The following is a 21,710-nucleotide window of genomic DNA, read 5'->3' on the forward strand; positions in this document are numbered from 1 at the left end:
TTGATTCTATGTATAGGAAAAGATAAATCTATTTTGTCCATCAAGGTGGAAACTTTCCTTCCGACTCTAAAACTCTAAAATAAAATTCATTCACAGAATCACAATATCAACAATGTGTGTATAGAATAAAACACTTTGCATGCCATAGGTAGATGTTGTCAATCACTTTGGTCAACTATGGTTATTGCACTAGGAATAAATGACTTCTTATAGATGTCTGAGCTCAGAAGGTTCAGAAGTTCAAATTGATAAAAAAAAAGAGGATGGATGCTTTCTTCTGAAATATTCTTTGCCATCTTCCATGTTCTTTCAGCAAACAGTTGAGACATACGTCTTTGTAGTTTCACCACTATTTACCTGCTATAGAAGCAATTAAAAGTTTGTCTTTTATTCTGCAGCTCATGTGACCAGCCAAGGAGATGAAAAGTTAAATCACTCTCAAAAGTTGCCTTGTAGACAACCTCTAGTCTGATATCCTCAAGACCATTAAGGTTTCTTGAAAGATAAAATCTCTGTGAGCATTTCTTAAAAAATAGTTAATGTTTTCAACAAAAGTGAGCTGACTGTCTGGGAATGACCCAAGGTATTTAAAATTGGTAACTTTAAATTGGTCACCTTCTTATATTATATTGTGGTCTTTTAATTATCTCTATGTCCTTAAGAAAATTAAAAATAAAGTATTGTGTTTTATTAGAGAAATATCTTTTATGGTCCCAGTAATAAAAAAGACTTTGTGGTATCCTGATTTAGTTGTGTTACCAACCCCACACCATTAGAGGTAGTAGACATAGACCAGGGGTTTGTGCCCAAAGTTGGTCCACAAGAGCCGGAATCCTGCATGTTTAAGTTCTCTCCCTGGTTTAATGATGGCTCATTAGAAGGCCTACTGTTGTCCAGATGAACACAGAGGTATTTATATTCCTCAGCCACCTCCACTTCTCCCATGATGGAAATAGGGTTTGATCTAACCCTGTTTTTCCTGAAACCTACAATCAATATTTTAAAGTGTAGCATCACTTTATTTTTAAAATTTCCAGTGATAATTTTGACATTTTAATGAAATCACAAGATTGTAGAAGAATGCATTGTTTATTTAAGGTATCAACATTTGTTGAGTCTTTTAAAACACATTATTGTCTTAAAATTAGAAAATAAATAGCAATGCAACAGCAGTTTTCTCAGACAATACAACTGTCGAAATACTTATAGGAATAAAAGGAGTTTCGGACTTCTGGTGTACAACAAACCTTCATCATTTAAAAGATAGATATTTACATTTGATGCCCTTTTAAATGTAACATGGATGCTGGTGAGAGATAAATAGTTGCCCATTTTAAAGGGCAATTCTGGGTGTTCTTCAGGGCAGTGGTCCCCAACCCCCGGGCTGCGGAGCGGTACCTGTCCGTGGATCAATTGGTACCGGGCCGAGCAAGAAATAATTAAATACTTCCATTTTATGTATTGAGTCAGGAGAATCTTTTATTTTGAAAATCCTTTTACCGGATTCTGTCGGTTATGTCTTGAGCGCCAACATTGAGTCCATAAGCAGCAGAATGATGTAGAAACAGCAGCAACAGCATCAGTGTCGGTCCTCAGCGAGTCCTCAGCAAATTTGCGAAGTCTTGACCGGTCCGTGGTACTAAAAAGGTTGGGGACCACTGCTTTAGGGTGTAAATTACATTTCACACATACATACAAGAACAGATCCAGATAGACTTGATGGTTCGCAAAAATCATGTCAGTAGAATTATATTTACTAATAGTTACCTTCTTATATGAAATGTCCTTAGAATAAAACAATTTCTGATAGATCTGGGATCTCTTTACACATGCTGACTGACAAAAGTTTGAACATGTTTGAAAGTATTTATTTATTTTTTTATTGCTGAATTAAATTCCCCAAATCAAACACAATCAGTCAATTTGATCTTTAACTTTGAATTTTGTGAACAGTTTGGAAAATATTTATTCAGCAGCATGAGACAATGATGGCCAGGTCTCAGGAAGCAAAGTAGGAGCTGTGCATGGAGTAAAGGCTGTCTATTGGGCTTCCTGTTTGTGCCTGTAGGAAGCCTCCACCTGGAAAGGCAACAAAGGACTCACTTAAACTTGTCATAGAGGTGTCACTGTCATTGTCATGGAAAATGGAATCCATTCCTAGGCAAAGGAGAAATAACAGAAAAGTGAAAAATAAAGCAAGACAGCATGTACAGCAGCCCAAAATAGCAAACACTTTCCTTTCTTTATTTTGACAATTCAATATTAAATGTGTTTTAGCAACAAAATAGTAATGGTGGACAGGTTGTCTTCCATCAGAACTCTGGGATTTCATGCTGGATGTGGAAATGACCTTAGTAAGTCACTGTAAACCTTGCCCTATATATTCTAATTCTTCTTATGTACGGACTGCACAATGTGCTAATGGCAGAGAAACAATTTATAGTTCCAGGAAAATTGTGTATGTGCCATCATCGGTGGCCATGCTAACTAGGTGAACTTCAAATAGGTTAATGAGAAAATAACATTACATAAAAATACAACATCTCAAGACAGGAAGGTAAAGCTTGAGCACAAATTAGTTATCCAAATGCAAGAAAAAACCTTCCAAATTGGCTAAGAAAAACAGTCAATGTATTGGAGAGGGCACACCAAAGACCATAGAATATTTCAGGGCTGCACTAAAAATGTGTCAAAAACATCTGCTACACCAGATTTGTCAGAAGAAGTGGACCAAATTTTCAGCAAGCTATTGTAAGAAGCTTGTAGAAGGATAACCAGAAATTTTGACTTAAATCAGATTGTTTAAAAGTAATTATAACACGTTAGGGAAAATTAAGTTAACTTTAGAAAAGAAAGATGGAAAAAACTGTCTCTTGAAATCTAAAGAAATCAGAAAATGCAGAATAAGAACTTTAAAACATGTTGCAGCAGCTGAACATGATGCTAACCGTAGGGATTCATGTGGTCACCAGGCATTTGAGGTGGAGTGAGGCCCTGCTGGAGGCAGTCTATGTTGTACCCACAATGCTCTATGGTCACCAACTGGGGCTGGGTTGGAGGCAGAGACCCTGTGAAGGTGCTGAGCAGACCATCCATACAGCCAGATATTACTTCTGAAAAAGTGAAAAGCAAATAGAGTTTTCTCAGCTCAACTTTTGTACATTACGTGAGTTCTTCTGTTCATACATTGTGTGGTTGTTTCATGAATATGAAAACACATTCCTAAATATGGGTTATATTTTTATAGTTCACTCTCTACATTTAATTCCCTTACTGGAATTCTTTTTTACCCTCAAGTTGATTTCTTTCATGCTTTGTTGCTTTAAAGCTATAATATGTAACTTTTATAAAAAAAATATATGCTTTTTACATATTTGTTAAAATTGCAGTCATGACAGCATAATGTGAGACAGGTAATCTGTTAAAAAAATCAACCTCCTCAACCTTCTCTCAGTGCTACTATTGCAGTCTGCAAAAATGCGTCTTTCTTGTGTCAGAAACATCCAATCAAAGCCAGGAGGAAGGTCTTGGAACTGTCAGTCATGCTTTGGTAAGAGCTGCTAAATGTGCTAATGGCAGAGAAACAATTTGTCACAAAAGGAAAACTACTGTATATTTCCTCCATGATAACTAGTCTGAGCATTTGTGTCAAGCTTTGTTATCAGGAAGAAGCTGTAGCACAGCAGAAAGAAATGGGTAGGAGGTGAGCAGCTCATACACAAACCTGATCGACAGTGCTAAGATCCACCTCTGATTGGCTATTTCTGACTGATCTGTGTATTTCTGCACTTAGCACTGGAAGAAGGCAGAGGAGGTAAATTTTTTCAGAGATTATCTGTCTCATAATATACTGTCACGACATAGTGACATTTATAGTAACTCTATGCAACACTCCAGAAATATTTAACAAAAATGTGATATTGATAAGCAGACAGGTAACCTTTTCTAGTATGAAACACGGCTTTACATTGGGGTGAAAGTCTGGACTGTGTTTCCAGTTCATGTAGGAAAATTATGTCCAAAATTCCCTCAATAATTTTTTGTCATCGGAGCTCAGTAATTTATGACATTTTCCTCGTGTGAGAAATCATTTACTTGCTTGTTTAAAAATGGAGAAACTTCTCCTTACATCATTAAGGTAAAACAATTCACTGCAAGTTTATGGCAACTGTTTATACTCATAGGCTGCATATTCCAATGTAGGCATTTTTCTGATGCCAGACTTAAAAGAAAAAATACGGTGCAAAAAATCAGCAACAATATTGGTTAATTTAAGATGCTTTAATAAACTGCAATGCTAAACTGAAAGGCTAAAAAAGGAAAGTAAGAGTTGAGTTACAATGTACTATTGTTAACTTAATAACTCATAATGAGTGCCATTATAGAATTGAGATATCTTTTTTTTCTCCCAAAATGTGTTTATGCTTTAACTTGAGGTACAAGGTAAAGGCAATATAACAATTACAACAGCATACTACTAACATACCAACAAAAGTGGGCTAGAACACACCCAATTATACAGACATGTATACACATGCATGAAGTGGATAAGGTCAAAGTGACCACACTATGGTAGTGGACAGAAACAAGTACATTAACAAAATATATAAATCTCTCTGCCTCAATCCACACACACATACACACAAGACAAAAAAAAAGTCAGGTGTCAGGGCATACGTCTGTCAATATATCAATTTGACAAATGTGACTCAAAAAAGAAGATGAAAGAGAAATAAATATTGATAAGAATAATAATCACTAGGGTGCTGTGGTGGCGCAGGGGTTTAGCACAACCCACATAAGGAGGCCAGACGTGCTTTAGTAAGTGCGATACAGAAGTTTGCATTGAATTAAGTTATGTCTGGCACAAATACAGAGGATTTGTGTCCAAAGTCCTCCTCCCAAAGTGAAAATTCAGTGCTTGTGGAAATAAAAATAGCACCTTTCAATTTGACAATTGGTTTTAGAAAAATATCTAAAGGTCAATCCCTGGGAAGGTTGAGAAAACTTGAAAAGGTAGACTGGGCAAAACTACGCACCTGCAAGTATCTAAAAAATTGATGGCGTGGGAATAATCGAGATGTCTTGATGCAAAGTTGAAGTTGACAAAACATGAGAAATTGTCTCTCAAACATGTTGCACAAAACTTTTATTGGGATTTCTGTAGAGGATATTATTGACGAAACAATATTATAAAGAAGATGCTCAGAGTTTATAGGAAGATGAATTTAGCTAGATCCAATTGCAGCTAAAGGTGTTTTACTTAGTTTTGACATTGGGGGCTGGTTACAAATGCCAAATAGGTTTTTTTCAGACTGTTTGCAACTAAAAATAAAAAGTTAAAATAAAATCATCTTTTTCATACTTTTCTAAAAATGCAGTGCTTTGTGTTGATCTATAACATAAACCCCCAATAAAATATATCTCATCTTGGAGATAAAATATGAAATCATTCATGGGTAACTTTCGGAAGTTAAAAATATATTTACTGCAAATAACATAACTACATAACCTATATAATTCTCATATAACTTTGAAATAAAATGTTATATCCATTTTTAGTTAAGAATTTACAAGTCAAAACATACAGTAGATGTATTGTATAAACTGAATGGTTGTCTTAACTTAAGGATGGCTGACCATCATCAATGTTTCCATGGATTTTCCAGTTTATTCTAGCATCAACCTCAAACATTTCCCATTTGCTGATTTGCTTAGCTCATTTGGTTATCAGCAGCAGTTTCCGCTGTAATAAACCAAATGAGCTGTTCTGCCAATATTGACATGCTGCAAATCCCAGAGCAGATAGAAGCTGTACTTGCCAAAGCAGTGAGACACTTATCTAAACTGTCTGCTCATATCCGCTGCAAGACCACAGTGGCAATTAGCCCACACTACAGTAAGCAAGTTCTACTGATAAAATCAGGGCTTCCACTTTATAACAGTGCAGTCAGAAAAATTCATATTCCCCAGCATGGATGATACTCTGATATCAGAACATATGATTATTTTTAATTAGACAACTGGGAGTGCACCATTGTTCTTTTAATAAACTTAATAATTTGTACTGTAATTTATATCTACTGTTATACATATTCACAATCACTAATAGTAAACTTACCTGGGCCCGGTCTTTGACTGCTGTGTTGCTCCTGCTGTTGCTGCTGTCTGCGTGCTAACTTCTTCATCTGTAAGTCAATAAACATAAACCGGTGTGTGAACTTTTAAATTGAATTTGAATTGAATTGAATCAGTCTAAATTATAAAGCTTAAGAAAAAAGTATCTAGTGAGCTTTTTTCTTAAATTGCTGAATCAATTTGGTCTTTGCCAATTATAGAAAGAAGCACATAAATATCACAAATGATTGTGAAATGCTTAAAATTGTGAGACTAAAACCAACAAGCAATTTAAGACTCATGCTGACGGACTGGTTGCTGATTGGGGTAAAAAACCTTTTGGCTGGCCAAACTTTGGCAAGCCTGTTCGCCCAAATATGAGCAAACAGAGCAAATGGCAGATTAGAAATGCTTAATCTACTGGGTTTAACTGATACAGATCTGATTCAGACATTTAAGCACTTTTGGCAAAAGGCAGAAGGAATAATTTTTAGTAAGAGATGTGGGAAAGCTTGGTCATACAACATGCAAATAAGGATCTAGTATCTGACATAAAGAAATAACAGAATAATTGGGCTTGTTTTAATCAACTTTGCATCTTAACATTACTACTACTACAGACATGAGAACAGCAGTATACATGCATAATGTGGTTCTGGAGGTTGCTTTAGGTACACGTTGCTGACCTTTGCCCTTTGGTTTTGGAACCACACCTGGACCACACGAACACTTAGCCCGGTCTCTGCTGCCAGGGTTTCTCTGACCTGGAAGATCAAACTTATTAGTATTTTTTGTGCATGTCAATTATACATGGAATTATGTTGTAACCTCCCAAACTCTCCATAATACAAGAAAGCATATTGAAATCTTTGGGTTAGTTGCTTGGAAGAGCAGTATAAACGTCAGCTCTTTAAAGCTCCAGTACCAGTGCTATGCAAACACAACAAACGCAGAAAAAATTACTAAATTTCAACTACTTTACTATAAAAGCCTAGAAGAAATTACAAATCAATCAAGCTCAAGTTCCTGCTGTCTTGGTATCACTACCATACATTTTCTTAAGGGAGTCTCGCCTGTCATTGCATCTGTTCTGATTCAAATAGTAAATTCATCCCTCTCATCAGGTGCTGCCCCTCAGGTTTAAAAAACAGCAGCTATCAAACCACTGATAAAAAAAGAACAATCTGGACAAATCACTACTGCAGAATTACAGGCCAATCTCCAACCTTCCATTCATCAGCAAAATGATTGAAAATGCTGTTTCAGCAGTTAAGTTGTTTCTTAACTTTAACCAACCATTTTGATATGTTTCTGTCTGGTTTCAAGGCTCACACAGTACAGAGAGTGGCCTATTCATAGAGATCAATGACATTCACATAAATACAGACTTGGAAGAACTGTGGTTTTGCTGGACCTTAGTGTTGACCATGACATGTTACTAAAACGACTGGAGAGTCGGGTCGGACTATCCAGTCCAGTACTTAACTGGTTTGATTCTTACATAAAGAACCATTTCAATAGGAAATGTCTAATCGAAGCAGAATACAAGGACCTCTTTTATTCAGTATCTATATGCTCCCTCTAGCTCAGGTTATAACAAGAAATAAGATTAGCTACCACAACTACGCAGATGATACACAGCTCTACAACAGTGTCACCAGGTGACTCTGAACCCATCCGTGCACTGAACAGATGCTTAGAACATGGATGTGCCATAACTTTCTCCAGTTGAACAGAAACAAAACTGAAGTTATTATCTTTGGACCTAAAGAGGAACAATATAGAGTTATAGATCTAGAGTCAACACACAGCTTCAGTTATTACAGCTGGAAACAAGCAGTCAGACTTGAATTCTGGGAGTAGATATTACAAAAGATGCATACCCTGGCTTTAAGATTACAATATCACATCAGAACAGTACAAAAAACATTTTTAATACAGAAATGTTAGTCTAAGGATATGTTTAATACCCTTTTTAAAAGTTAATTTCAATCTGACAAATAACCCTCAATAGAACACATGTTCTAATTTACTTTGGGAATACCAAACATGTGTGTAATACGTATAGCCAATGTATACTAGCTTCAAAAGTGTTACTTTAGTTAGAGCATCCAATGACTGGTTCTAAGGAGAACTTTCAGGTAGAAAAGCATGACTGTGAGAGGCATATTTTCTTTTACTGCCTGATAATTTGCTTACCTTTCTGCAGGGCTTGGAGGAAACCTCAAACGAAGCCTTAAAGGCACGTCTCTGCTGCGTGGTGAGAATGGTGCGCGGCCGTTTAGGACGCAGAGGATCTTTGCTGTCATCACTCCTTTTCTCTGCTGTAATAAATTTTTCTGACTTTACATCTGAAGTCCCATCCTCACTCTTTTCTGTGAGTGAACATATAACAGATCACACCTTACACCTTTTTTCATTCTAATGCTTTTTAACTTGCATGGTAGAATTCAACATGAACAGAAATAAACGTGAAGAGTAACACAATGGGATATACAGTAGAAAGCACCAAATTAAGAGGAAACCCCTAGTTATACCTGAATCTGAACTGTCCAGGCTCATGGTCCTCAGCAGGTCTCTTTCTTTCACATAGTCAGCCTTACACAGCAGCTGTTGACCAGCCTTCAGCACAAACTCGTCTCCTTTGCTCAGCCGGCGCTCACAGACACTGCAGCAGAAGCAGCTGAGGTGGTAAACACTCTGCACAGCTCGCATTACAAACTCTGTTGGAGCGATTTTCTCCAGACAGCCACTGCACTTGGTGGAAAATAATCTGAGGATAGAAAATTGAGAGAATACTTAGAATTGAATTGATTTTAATTAACATCGTTATGGGAGTTTAACCTGATATCTAAATGATTTGGCACAAGCAAGTCAGCAAATATCACAACCAAAGGATTTGGATAAAAAAAGAAAATAGCAAATATAGTAGAGCCAATACCATGCCCTAGTGTACTGTATGCCCTGATCAGTCATAATATTATGACCACTGATAAGGTAAGTGAGTGATCATCCCACAGTGCAAAGTTTTGAAGACAGATTTGCATCCAGTTAATCCAGACAATAATTTAGCAATTGAACCTCAACCTAAAGGGTTTTGCAGACAGACCCCTACTTCTACTCCTACTTGATTATGAGCATGATATGCACTGTATCTTATAACTGTCCCATAAAAATTAAGAACTGGAAAAGAAGCAAGATGTCAGAGCATAATGGTCCACTACTTAGAATGATTCATTGTTTTCTAGTTATCTACAGACAAATGCTTAAATGTTGTAGTGCAGCAGGCCTTCTCACAGACTTAACTCAGTAGAGAAAAAGTTTTCCAAATACAAAACACCACGACAAGACATATCTGAAGAATCAAGATTGTTTCTGATATTGAAAGAATGAATTTATATAATGAATTACAATAATCCAATCGAGATGTAATGAAGGCATGGATAATTCCTTCAAAATCTTTAAAACAAAAATAAGATTTCACCTTTGCTAAAATCCGTAAGTGTTAAAAGCTGGATTTAACAACAGAACTAACTTGTCTGTCAAATTTTAAACAGCTATCAAAGATCAAACCAAGATTCCTGGTTGAAGTCCGACAAAACGGAGATAAAGTACCAAGTATCAAGTCTGAATTTTTTGTGTGAAGGTTTTGACCAAGTAATATGACTTGAGTTTTACTATGATTGAGGTGAAGAAAATTTTATTCCATCCATGATTTAACTTCAGCTAAATAATCTATTAATAGCTGTAGAGATTCATTTTTTACCATTTAGTAGTTTTATGGGCATATAAATCTGGACGTCATCCGCAAAGCAATAAAACGAAATGTTGAATTTTTTAAAAATCTGACCAAGAGGCAATAAATATAAAATAAACAAAATAGGACCTAAAATTGAGCCTTGGGGGACGCCATACTTTAAAGGTTTGACCCCAGAACAACATTAGTTAAGACGGACTGAGAAAGTTCTGTTTACTAAATATAATTTAAAGCATTCCAAAACTGAGCCTCTTAGGCCAGCACAATGTTTTAATCTAAATAAAAGAATCTCATGATCTACAGTATCAAATGCATCACTCAGATCTAAAAGTAATGAAACAGCAACATTGCCTGAATCTACTGTTAAAAAAAGATCATTATACACTCGAAGCAAAGCTGTTTCAATATGTTGAGTACCTTTATACCCAGACTGAAATTTCTCAGTTATATTATAATCTTTTAAAAAGCTGAATAAAAACTTGAATCAGTTTTTACTCCAGACTTCACCTAGAGTGCCAAGGTCCATTATCGAGGACCTTGGATTAAAAAGGGAGTTTAGATATGGGCCTAAAACTTTCTAATTTTAAAGATTTTGAATCTAGATTAGTTTTTTTAAGAAGGGGCACATTTGAGAATTGATGGGATGCAACCTGACTGCAGCAATGTATTTATCACTATTAAGATGTAAGGACCAGAGGTGACAAAAATGTCTTTTATCAGATGGGTAGGAAGACAGTCCCAGGGATAATTTGATGGCCGCAGATGTTTAATTACTGAGGTTATTTCATCTAGTGAAACTGGCTAAAAATGAGTCATAAGACAAGTCAGACATAAAATGTCATTTCCTCTCATGCTATAGCAGTACAGAAATCCCCACTTTTATAAAACGTTTTTATATACAGCACAGAACAATTCAAAAACAATTATTGAAAAGTCCATTTATTTCAGGATCTTTATTACTAAGTGAAACACATGTAGATTAATTACACACAGATGAATTAATTATGATCATTTTCCATCTAAAGCTAATAGAAACATAACATTCAAAATTAGAATATTACCTTTGACCAATAAAAGAAACATTTTTAATACAGGAATGAAGCCTTAAAAAGAAAAAAGAAAAGTATGTCTAATTTCTGCTAAAAATCTGTTTTTCAAAAGTACATTTAATTTTTTACATTTCAAAAAAAAAAAGAAAAGTATATTTAACTCCTGCTAAAAAGGTTGTTTTAAAAAAATACATTTCATCTGACAAACGAGCCTCATCAGAACGCATATTCTAACTTATTGAATATGACTAAATATGCTTGGCAGCAGGGGAGCTTTCCAAAATGGAACAGCCAGAGTTCAGGGAGTCATTAAGGAGTGACTGTTCTGGAAGCCAGCCCAGGCCCAACAGCCAGCTGTGATCTTGTGAGCCACACTGTGGCTCACAAGATCTCTATAACAGAGATCTTGTGGTGGAGGAAGAGAAATATCTGGCAGGACTTAATAGATGTGTGGGGCAGTTGTGCAGAGACAACTACCTCTGCATCAATGTGAAGAAGACCAAGGAGATGATGGTGGATGTTAGAAGGGACAATGATCCTCTTCATCCTCTGTACATCGGGGCATCAGCTGTGGAGGTAGTCTCCAGCTACAGCAACCTATGTGTACATATATCCAGTGACTTCACCTGGAATGCCAACACTTCCTGGCTGGTCAGCAAGACTTCCTGAGAAGCTTCTATCACGGTGTGGTGGAGTGTTCTCTGCTGCGTACTAATTAGGAGCTTCGTACTAGTATTATACAGATCAGTCACGTAACAAAAGACTATTATTTGTTCCATATCTTAAACTTTATTTTTTGCAACTCAGAGAAAATTGTTCTTTTTGAGAATAAAAATACCCATTTATTTGAAGTTCTGTGTGCTCTATTAATCCCAGCTATATATAGCTGGGAATAATATATATACACGTATATATATATACACTGCTCAAAAAAATAAAGGGAACACTCAAATAACACATCCTAGATCTGAATGAAAGAAATATTCTCATTGAATACTTTGTTCTGTACAAAGTTGAATGTGCTGACAACAAAATCACACAAAAATCATCAATGGAAATCAAATTTATTAACCAATGGAGGCCTGGATTTGGAGCCACACACAAAATTAAAGTGAAATAACACTACACGCTGATCCAACTTTAATGTAATGTCCTTAAAACAAGTCAAAATGAGGCTCAGTATTGTGTGTGGCCTCCACGTGCCTGTATGACCTCCCTACAACGCCTGGGCATGCTCCTGATGAGGTGGCGGATGGTCTCCTGAGGGATCTCCTCCCAGACCTGGACTAAAGCATCCGCCAACTCCTGGACAGTCTGTGGTGCAACGTGATGTTGGTGGATGGAGCGAGACATGATGTCCCAGATGTGCTCAATCAGATTCAGGTCTGGGGAACGGGCTGGCCAGTCCATAGCTTCAATGCCTTCATCTTGCAGGAACTGCTGACACACTCCAGCCACATGAGGTCTAGCATTGTCCTGCATTAGGAGGAACCCAGGGCCAACCGCACCAGCATATGGTCTCACAAGGGGTCTGAGGATCTCATCTCGGTACCTAATGGCAGTCAAGCTACCTCTGGTGAGCACATGGAGGGCTGTGCGGCCCTCCAAAGAAATGCCACCCCATACCATTACTGACCCACTGCCAAACCGGTCATGCTGAAGGATGTTGCAGACAGCAGACCGCTCTCCACGGCGTCTCCAGACTCTGTCACGTCTGTCACATGTGCTCAGTGTGAACCTGCTTTCATCTGTGAAGAGCACAAGGCGCCAGTGGCGAATTTGCCAATCCTGGTGTTCTCTGGCAAATGCCAAGCGTCCTGCACGGTTTTGGGCTGTGAGCACAACCCCCATCTGTGGACGTCGGGCCCTCATACCATCCTCATGGAGTCGGTTTCTAACCATTTGTGCAGACACATGCACATTTGTGGCCTGCTGGAGGTCATTTTGCAGGGCTCTGGCAGTGCTCCTCCTGTTCCTTCTTGCACAAAGGCGGAGGTAGCGGTCCTGCTGCTGGGTTGTTGCCCTCCTACGGCCTCCTCCACGTCTCCTGGTGTACTGGCCTGTCTCCTGGTAGCGCCTCCAGCCTCTGGACACTACGCTGACAGACACAGCAAACCTTCTTGCCACAGCTCGCATTGATGTGCCATCCTGGATGAGCTGCACTACCTGAGCCACTTGTGTGGGTTGTGAAGTCCGTCTCATGCTACCACGAGTGTGAAAGCACCACCAACATTCAAAACTGACCAAAACATCAGCCAGACAGCATAGGTACTGAGAAGTGGTCTGTGGTCCCAACTGCAGAACCACTCCTTTATTGAGTGTGTCTTGCTAAATGCCAATAATTTCCACCTGTTGTCTATTCCATTTGCACAACAGCAAGTGAAATTGATTGTCAATCAGTGTTGCTTCCTAAGTGGACAGTTTGATTTCACAGAAGTTTGATTTACTTGGAGTTATATTGTGTTAAGTGTTAAGTGTTCCCTTTATTTTTTTGAGCAGTGTATATAGATAGATAGATAGATAGATAGATAGATAGATAGATAGATAGATAGATAGATAGATAGATAGATAGATAGATAGATAGATAGATAGATAGATAGATAGATAGATAGATATAGAGAATTTTGTAATCTGGAACCTGAGTCCAAATTTCGTACCACAAATAAGCCAAGCTGGTATGAGAATAAAGAAATCCCAGTTGGCAAGAAATAAAAAAGTGGGAGATGAGATTAACTGAATTCAAAATCAAAGTGGTCAAGAGATACTGAGAGAAGAAGATAAGTGGGGAAACCACTACCAGATACAATCCAGTTACATTCTTTGCTGTTTGAGGCACAGTCTGGATTTTCCATTTCAGCTGAACCACAAACTGTTGTAGGTAACCTAGAATAAGTGGAAAGGAAATCTACTTCTTAGAAGAAAAGTTAAAGGAACATGGTACAAAAAATATACAAAAACTGTTAACAGTTTTGTGCCAGACTAAATTATAGAAGTGCTGATGGTGAGTAGTAAGTATCAGAGGCAGTTCCTTGCTGAATCTTGGGATGAGAGTGGAAGGAGGAAGGAGCTGACTGGGAGGGAAGTACACAAGGGCTCTGTTTGAACAGCTGCACTGCTGCTCTTCAAGTCATACTTCACTCCTCTCTTCAGCAGATTTCTTCCTGTTACTAACTTATTTCAACTTACTCAAAAACAACCTTAAAGTTCAGCTGTGGACCACAGATATGTCGTCTGCTATCAGAGAGTGTTCAGTATGGAGAAACAGACTGATTATGAGTTCAATCACAATCAGTGCCAGGAACACATGTGGTACGTTTTGAAGCTGAATGATCTAGCAGCGCTGCTAGCAGCTCGTTGCTCTTAACAGTGCAGCCAAGGATCAGGTATTAGAAAACCTAAAGACTTTCCTGTCTCAGAAGAGGCTCTGGCTCCACCAGATCACCAACCAGTTCTGAGGATGAACCTCCACATCGTCTTCATGCTGTAAGTCTTTTTTTTTCTCTTACTGAGCAGCTAGCTACAGTTTTAACAGCAAACACTAAGTACTTAATAAACATGATTTGACTTAAAAAAGTAATTGGACAGAATTTATTCCCCTTGTTAATCTACCATTTCTCTTTCATACATTTTATTCATTGTTAGCTTTCAGGGCCCTGTGATGGACTGGTGACCTGTCCAAGGTGAACCCTGCCTCTCATCTTTTGACTGCTGGAGATGGGCACCACTAGCCCCCCTCACCACCCTGCAAGGATCAACGTGTTCAAATCATGGATGGAAAGATTTTAAGGTAGTTTGTCTCCCTTAAGTCCACACTTAAAACAGCTTCATAGTTAATGCCAACATCAACTGATTCTATAATATTGCTGACTAATTTTTCTACTTCTGACATAAACAGGCAAAGAAGACACTCAGAAATGTCTTTCTACCCCAGGCATCCAGTCCCAATCATCATCAGTTCTGATGTCACATACATAGCGAGTCCACAATGCTATGCTAAAATTGTAAATCTTACTTTTTTCTTTGCCGTTTTTCTGCACTCTTTAAAATACAACTACTTTCTCTGTTTAATTGCTCTATTGTTCTCTTTTGTAGGTTTCTGTAAAGTGTAGTCGTGCAGTGAATAGGAATGTTCTGTCGTTGATCCTCACTGTTCTTAGGAAGGAGAAATTTCAGTTTGTCTGGAGTAATTCTGGAATACTGAATTAAAACAACACTCTGTCCTTGGTGAAATATTTTTCACATGTGCTCTAAAGTGTACCTCTTGTTTTATTGTGCTAATTTTCATAAGTATGTTGTCTGTAAACTTTGAATGTGTTGACAATTTGTACAATTCTAAGATTCAATTCAAGTATTGGCAATGTCCTCTTGAAAAATGTGTGTAAGACTTTATTTGATGGGGTGTGCATGAGACTGACATGAAACTGTCATAAACATGATATAGGAACATGCTAACAGGTGTCATGAAGTGTCATTCAGTAAATAAGGACACTTTTAATGAGAAGTTGCTTTAAAAGTTGGATGACAGGTGTTATGTTTATGACAGTGTCATGTCAGTCACACACCCCATCAAATAAAGTGTTACCAAAATGGTAATATATTGAAAGCACAATGTAATTAGTTTCACCTGTAAAGTGTGTTGTAATTGATCCTTCTATGTTGTGGTAGTCTGATGTGTTTGCAGTACTGTAGTGTATATGAAGCATGTAATGTACAAAGTGGCAAAGCAGAATAATAAAAGACATTAAGTAACTAAAAAGTGTACTCCATTAGCAATTATAATAAACCAAAAGTGTTATTGTAGCATACTGTAATCACACTACTAACATATAAGATATGTAATGCCAATATACTTAAAATACATTCTAAGTATAATTTAAATTTAATTCAATCACAAAAATAGTACACTCAAAATATACCAATCAAACATGTTTATATTAGCTAAAAATCAATATACGTAAAGTATACTAAGCGTAACTTAAGTTGTCAAAAAAAAGTATAGTGAAGTACACTTAGTACACTTTAAATTATGCTTTAATACAATTTAAATACTATTAAAGACACTGAGCACAAAATTAGTTGTTCCAAAATGTCACACTTCAAGTTAACTAATCCTAAGTGAACTTGAAGTATACTCATGATTAGTCTGACTTAAAGTATGCTCAAGTATTTTAAATTTAACATATTGTACATAGTATATACATTTTTTCACCAGGGGAGTCTTTATCATTATGTTTGAAAATGAAATATCTTGCTTTATTTGAGATCAGAACTACAACCTCAAGGTTCTTCTTTGCTGAATGTTGCTGCAGATATCAGCGGAGAATTGAACACAGCTGCTGCGCGCTCAAGACCCGCCCACAACAACGAGGAACAGATAAATGCTCACTAATGCTCATTACCTGAAGCGGACCGCGACCATACCAGTTTAGAGGCGGGCTAGTGGAAAAGCGCCTTATGTTTTCCCTGATAGGTATAATGTTGCTGTTTCTGCTGCTGACAGTGCTGGAGGGCCGTGTGGATCTGAGACTAGTTTTTAAACAAACTGTAGGAGAGAAGATCACTGGTTATGAAGTATGTTATAAAATAAGCAAATTTGCTGCTATTTTACTAAATCAAACCCAAATAATATCTGACTGATTACCTCCATAGCAACTTGGCTGCAGACTGGTTTAACAACTTTTTTTGTGGTTTCGTGAACCGAAGAGCTGATGAGTTACCCGGTTGGCCGACTGTGACATCTGCCGAGCTCTACCTGAGTGTCGCGCTAGATTGCGTGAGGGTTAAACAGTTAAGCCGCCGCTAAATCTAGTCAAAACTTTGCCAAAAAGAGGATAAATGAAGCAAACATTGTCTCACCTCTTCCTCTGGAAGTCTCAGACACACCACCTGAACTTGGGAATCTCCGTCCTCTACCTCCCGTGGATCATATTGGGTAGGATTTGCTTTCCTGTCTTTATTATTTAGTATAATTTGTAAAAAATAAAAATAAAATAAAAAGTAACCTATGCATGTGTGTATGAGAGTGTGTTGCATTATACGTGTTGGTCTTTGTGTGGATCAGATCCACTGTTTTTGTGAGCTATGCACACATGTGATCTGTATTTGTGTGTGTTAGGTTAATAGTAATTCTGTGCAACACACATGATGCACATAGGAGATGTGGTTGTGCTCTTGTGGGTCAGGTACAGTGATTTTGTGCGCACCCTCCGATGATGTCCTGCAGGCGTCTCTGCCCTTTAAGGTGGCCAAACTGTTATCAGATGGAAGAAAAACTGAGTATTTACTCAGATCTAGTTAAAGTTTTATAGTTGTTTCAGCTACAACTCTTCAAATATGTATTGCCCACTCTCTTTCTTCTTTCTCCTACTGCAATCAGGCAAGCCTCAGCTTTAACTTTGCATTTAACCAAGAACACCCTGACAACTCCACAGAGAACAGATTGTGATGTGGCAGAGTAACAGGTTTACCCTTCTCACTCATATTCCTGGGAAGAGTTGTACTTTCAGCTACAGGTTTATCTGCCCTACCCGAGGCAGACACAAAGGGACCCCCACCCCTCTGCATCAACCATAGATCGCTCCCCAACATCAGGTATAAAAAGAACTTAGGGGAATTAAATAAATGCTCAGCAACAATAGTTCTGAGCTCTTAGACATCAAACTTGTGGTTGGAACACAATAATGTTGCTCTATCACTCATGTATTTTCCTGCATTTATTCAGTCTGCTCACAAAACATTCTGTCAGACTCATTCAGTCAAAATGATAACATGCTTGCCTGAACCAGAAAACAGTGGTTTTTCAAAACCCCAATAACTAAGATTCAACAATGTCATGGGTCAGCCAAAATGAAAAAAGAAGGAAAACCACAAAGCCACAATCACCACAATCCGCACATAGTACCATCAGATTCTCTATGCTACCACACCAACAATCCCCTTACCTCACAAAACAAAAAGAAACAAAGCCATCACAAAACAAAACTTCAGTTAAAACAAGCCCATGTGTGTTACATCCTCACATGGTGTCTGAGGATGTAACAAACACAACATGGTGCGCTAAATAATAAAACATAATTTAACGAAGATTTGAGGCAGATAAACTTTCCTCAAGGAATTTTAATAATCGAGGTACTCGAATCATTTGAAGAATCGTTGCAGTCCTACAAAATACCGAATGTATCTGGAGGAAATATGTGTTATGTAATGCCTCCGTGTGTGTGTGTATTAATTAGCATTGAAGTTAAAGTGGGAACACGCACCAGTGTGTCATTAGGTCCACGTTAATCTACACTACATATCAAATGACTGTACAGATTATTTATTTACCAGGCACAAAATCAGTGCTGTGGATGAGGGGAGGCAATGTAACTCTTAAATATATATTTTCTCCCTTCTAGATGCAAAATAAAAAACCAAGATAGTAGATCACAGGCCGAGGTATAGGATATTTACATAATTTCTGAGGTTGATTAATTGATTTCCGTTTTTATTTGTTCTACACATTACTGATGTAACTGTTGGTTGACGATGACATACACTGCTGTATTCTTCATGTATCAATTTATATTTTCCAGGATTCAAGATTCAAGGATTCAATAATTGTTATTGTCATACCACCGCTAGCTTGTGGTATGAAATTTGGACACAGTTCCCAGATCTAAAAATCCACCACACAGAAAAATAAATAAATAAACAATAAAGTAATTTAAGTGATATATATAAAGTTATGTATCTGTGTAAATAATCTATAGGCGGAAACTGCATTTGGTGCAGCCTGAGTTCAGGAGTCTGACAGCTGAAGGGAAGAAACTGTTCCTCAGCCTGCTGGTCTTGCTCTGGATGCTCCAGATTTGATGTATTTTTTGGCAGTAAGTATATATACATATATATACATATATATATGCACATATACAGTATATAAGCTGTAACTTACTGTTACACTGAATGAATACTACAGCCAAAAAGATGTTGGCAATATAAATGTGATCAGTGATCAATGCAACTGTAATTACATTTTTAGAATACCTGTACATGCAGCTTTAATTATTTTAGGGTTTTTTTTTCTGAACATCTGATGGGGAAAAAAAGTACATTTTGATAACTATCACACAATCTACTCACCTCACTCTGAACCACTGAAACTGAATAAATTAGTCAGAGTGATTAATATCTGCCTGCAAACATGCTGAAGTGGATCCCCAGAGAATATCCTGGCCTTTCTCTGACTTCTTGAGCTTTGGCTGAGCAAACAGTGCAGCCCTACTCAATGAAGCTTGCTTTTATTTCCTTTGCCTCATTCACAATCATCTTTTGATTACTCCGACTAATTAAAACCCCAACAAGCTGCCACTCGACACTCCCACCATCCTAGCCAGCCTCTTCCATTAGATCATCCAGCTCCCTCAAGAGGGAGAACAAACAAGAGAACAGTGAAGGAACACACACAGTCTGTTTACGACTTCATCTTTTCTCCAGCCGTCTTATTCCTTTTAATCCTGTACTTCTTTATGCTTTTGTAAGATGTTTGAGCAATGTGGAGACATGGGGTGCAAGGACAGGGGTCAAAGCTTCTCCAAAGAGGTGGCCCTAACATAGCATGGCTGAAGTGAACACAACACCCCTTTATCGTGAATTTTGGAATAAGTCGCATGTCATTCTGAAAGCTGCCTCACACAAGATTTTAAAACAAATAACACAAATCGTCAACCACACTGGAACGCTGTCAAAGACCAAAGTCCTGCTGGCTGCCATAGAAACTACCTTGTTTAGGAGACCCCAAATTCTATTTAGAGCTAACAGTAAAATCCATCCATCCAGCCATCCATTGTCTATACCACTTGTCTCTGCATGGGGACTGGTGCTTAGCTTCAGCAGTCACTGGTCGAACGGGGAAGAGAGGGAGGTGTACACCCTGGCCTAGACAGAAAGGCTGCCAGATCAATACAGTACAATGTAAAATATATTAGTATCTTTTGATGTTGGTGTGACTCAGCATTGTACACCTCACACACACACACTGTACGTCTTTCAATATACACATGGACATTGGATTGACTTCCGTCAATTCACACTTTAGTCCTAAACTTAACTCCTAACCCAAAATCAGCATTTCGTCTTATGGGCCCCACAAGGGGCAGTTGGTCTCCACATCGTAGTATGTGTTAGGAATATCAATGTCAATGTCAATGTCAAATTTCTTTATATAGCACTTTAAAACAGGTATAAAACTGCACCAAAGTGCTGTACAAGAATGACAATAACACAAATGAATAAAAACAGAGAATCAAAACACTAGTTTAATTAAATGCTAAGGAATAAAAATGAGTTTTAAGAAGCGATTTAAAATGATCCAGGTTGTGGGCAGATCTAATTTGGAAAGGAAGATTGTTCCATAGAAGAGGAGCAACAACAGAAAAAGCCCGATCTCCTTTCCTCTTAAGTCGGGTCCGAGGAACTGTCAGTAAAAGCTGATTATTTGAACGTAGGGTTCTGGACACAGACTGAAATTTTAAAAGGTCCCGAAGATAAGGGGGAGCTAATCCATTTAAAACTTTATAAGTTAATAAAAGAATCTTAAAATCTATTCGATAAAAAACAGGCAGCCAGTGTAAAGAGCCCAGTATGGGCCTTATATGGTCACGCTTCCTGGTCATTTTTACATACTGTAGACTGTACACACACGCACAAGCGCACGCCCATGCACAGCAAAATCAAAATTGTTAGATTTAACACCAACACTGGTGTTACAATTAACACTGTAAAAAAACAGTGCTAATTCAACACTTGTTTAGTCTAATTCAACGATAGGAGTGTTAGTTTCCCTAAGGAGTTGGTGTTATTTCAGAGAATTAAATTTAAGCAACTCTGTCTGGCGATAATTTTGAAATCAACACCAGACAAAGTTTTTTTTTTTTTTAACCAGACAGAGTTGCTCCCACAATTGTAATGTATCTGTGACGTCATGTGTTTGTCTGAGGAGCAGGGACAGTAGTATGGCGCCTGTCTAGAGCTTATTGTAACAAGGTAAGTTCCATGTTAAGATTATTGTGTTTTTCATCATTTTTTATGGATGCACTAATTTTCCATTTGTGCAAGAGTATCGATTCATATACATAGTTCGCTTAACGTAAGTTTATTTATTTGGATATCACGGTATATATGGCTGTTTAGTACAGGGTTGCTCAAGTTCAGTCCTGGAGAGCTACCATCCTGCAACTTTCAGATGCTTCCCTGCTCCAGCACACCAGAATCAAATGAACGGCTCCTTAGCAGGTCTGTTCAGAGCTGATCCCGGTCTGTTGGAGTAAGGATGCACCTAAACGTTGCAAGACAGTAGCTCTCGAGTACTGGACTTAAGCACCCTTGGTTTAGTATTTTTCTTAGCAGCATTTTTGTTATGTTTTTTTTAAACTTGTGTTGGGATTTTTGTAGATTTAAGTGGTATCTAATGTTTTTTAAAGTGAATTTGGGGATTCTTGACTGCCAGTAGTATTTTCTTAAACGGTTTTATTAGCTTTAGTGGCCTTTATTTAATGGTGAATTGACAGGGAAATGGGTAATGAGAGAACGGGGAAAACATGCGGCAAAGGTCGCCAGGCTGGGAAGCGAACCTGTAACAGCCAAGTCGAGGACTAAGGCCTCCATATATGGGTTGTGCTTTTAACCCCTGCACCACCACGGCAACTTAGGGCAACTCGCTATGCTGCAGTTTCTTTTTAAATGTGAATGAGACATTTCATCATTTGGTGATCCTGAATAAACCAATAACGATGATACAGTTTCACTCA

General features: G+C 37.8%; 1 protein-coding gene across 4 annotated transcripts in view; it reads right to left on the minus strand.

The window, feature by feature from the left end:
- Positions 1-1,070: 1,070 nt before the first annotated feature.
- Positions 1,071-21,710, minus strand: part of LOC114149117 (LIM homeobox transcription factor 1-beta-like) — a 46,276-nt gene continuing 25,636 nt past the window's right edge. For 2 of the 4 annotated variants that reach the window (XM_028024700.1, XM_028024701.1), the window contains 6 exons: positions 8,655-8,890; positions 8,317-8,492; positions 6,804-6,881; positions 6,122-6,188; positions 2,949-3,113; positions 1,071-2,157 (listed from right to left, as the gene is read on the minus strand). In XM_028024700.1, the coding sequence (XP_027880501.1) occupies positions 2,000-2,157; positions 2,949-3,113; positions 6,122-6,188; positions 6,804-6,881; positions 8,317-8,492; positions 8,655-8,890 (880 nt within the window). In that variant the 3' untranslated portion in view covers positions 1,071-1,999. The remainder of the gene's footprint in view (positions 2,158-2,948; positions 3,114-6,121; positions 6,189-6,803; positions 6,882-8,316; positions 8,493-8,654; positions 8,891-21,710) is intronic. The other 2 variants (XM_028024702.1, XM_028024703.1) reach the window with 2 other exon arrangements.

The sequence above is a fragment of the Xiphophorus couchianus genome, chromosome 8, assembly GCF_001444195.1.
Source record: "Xiphophorus couchianus chromosome 8, X_couchianus-1.0, whole genome shotgun sequence".
Lineage (NCBI taxonomy): Eukaryota > Metazoa > Chordata > Actinopteri > Cyprinodontiformes > Poeciliidae > Xiphophorus > Xiphophorus couchianus.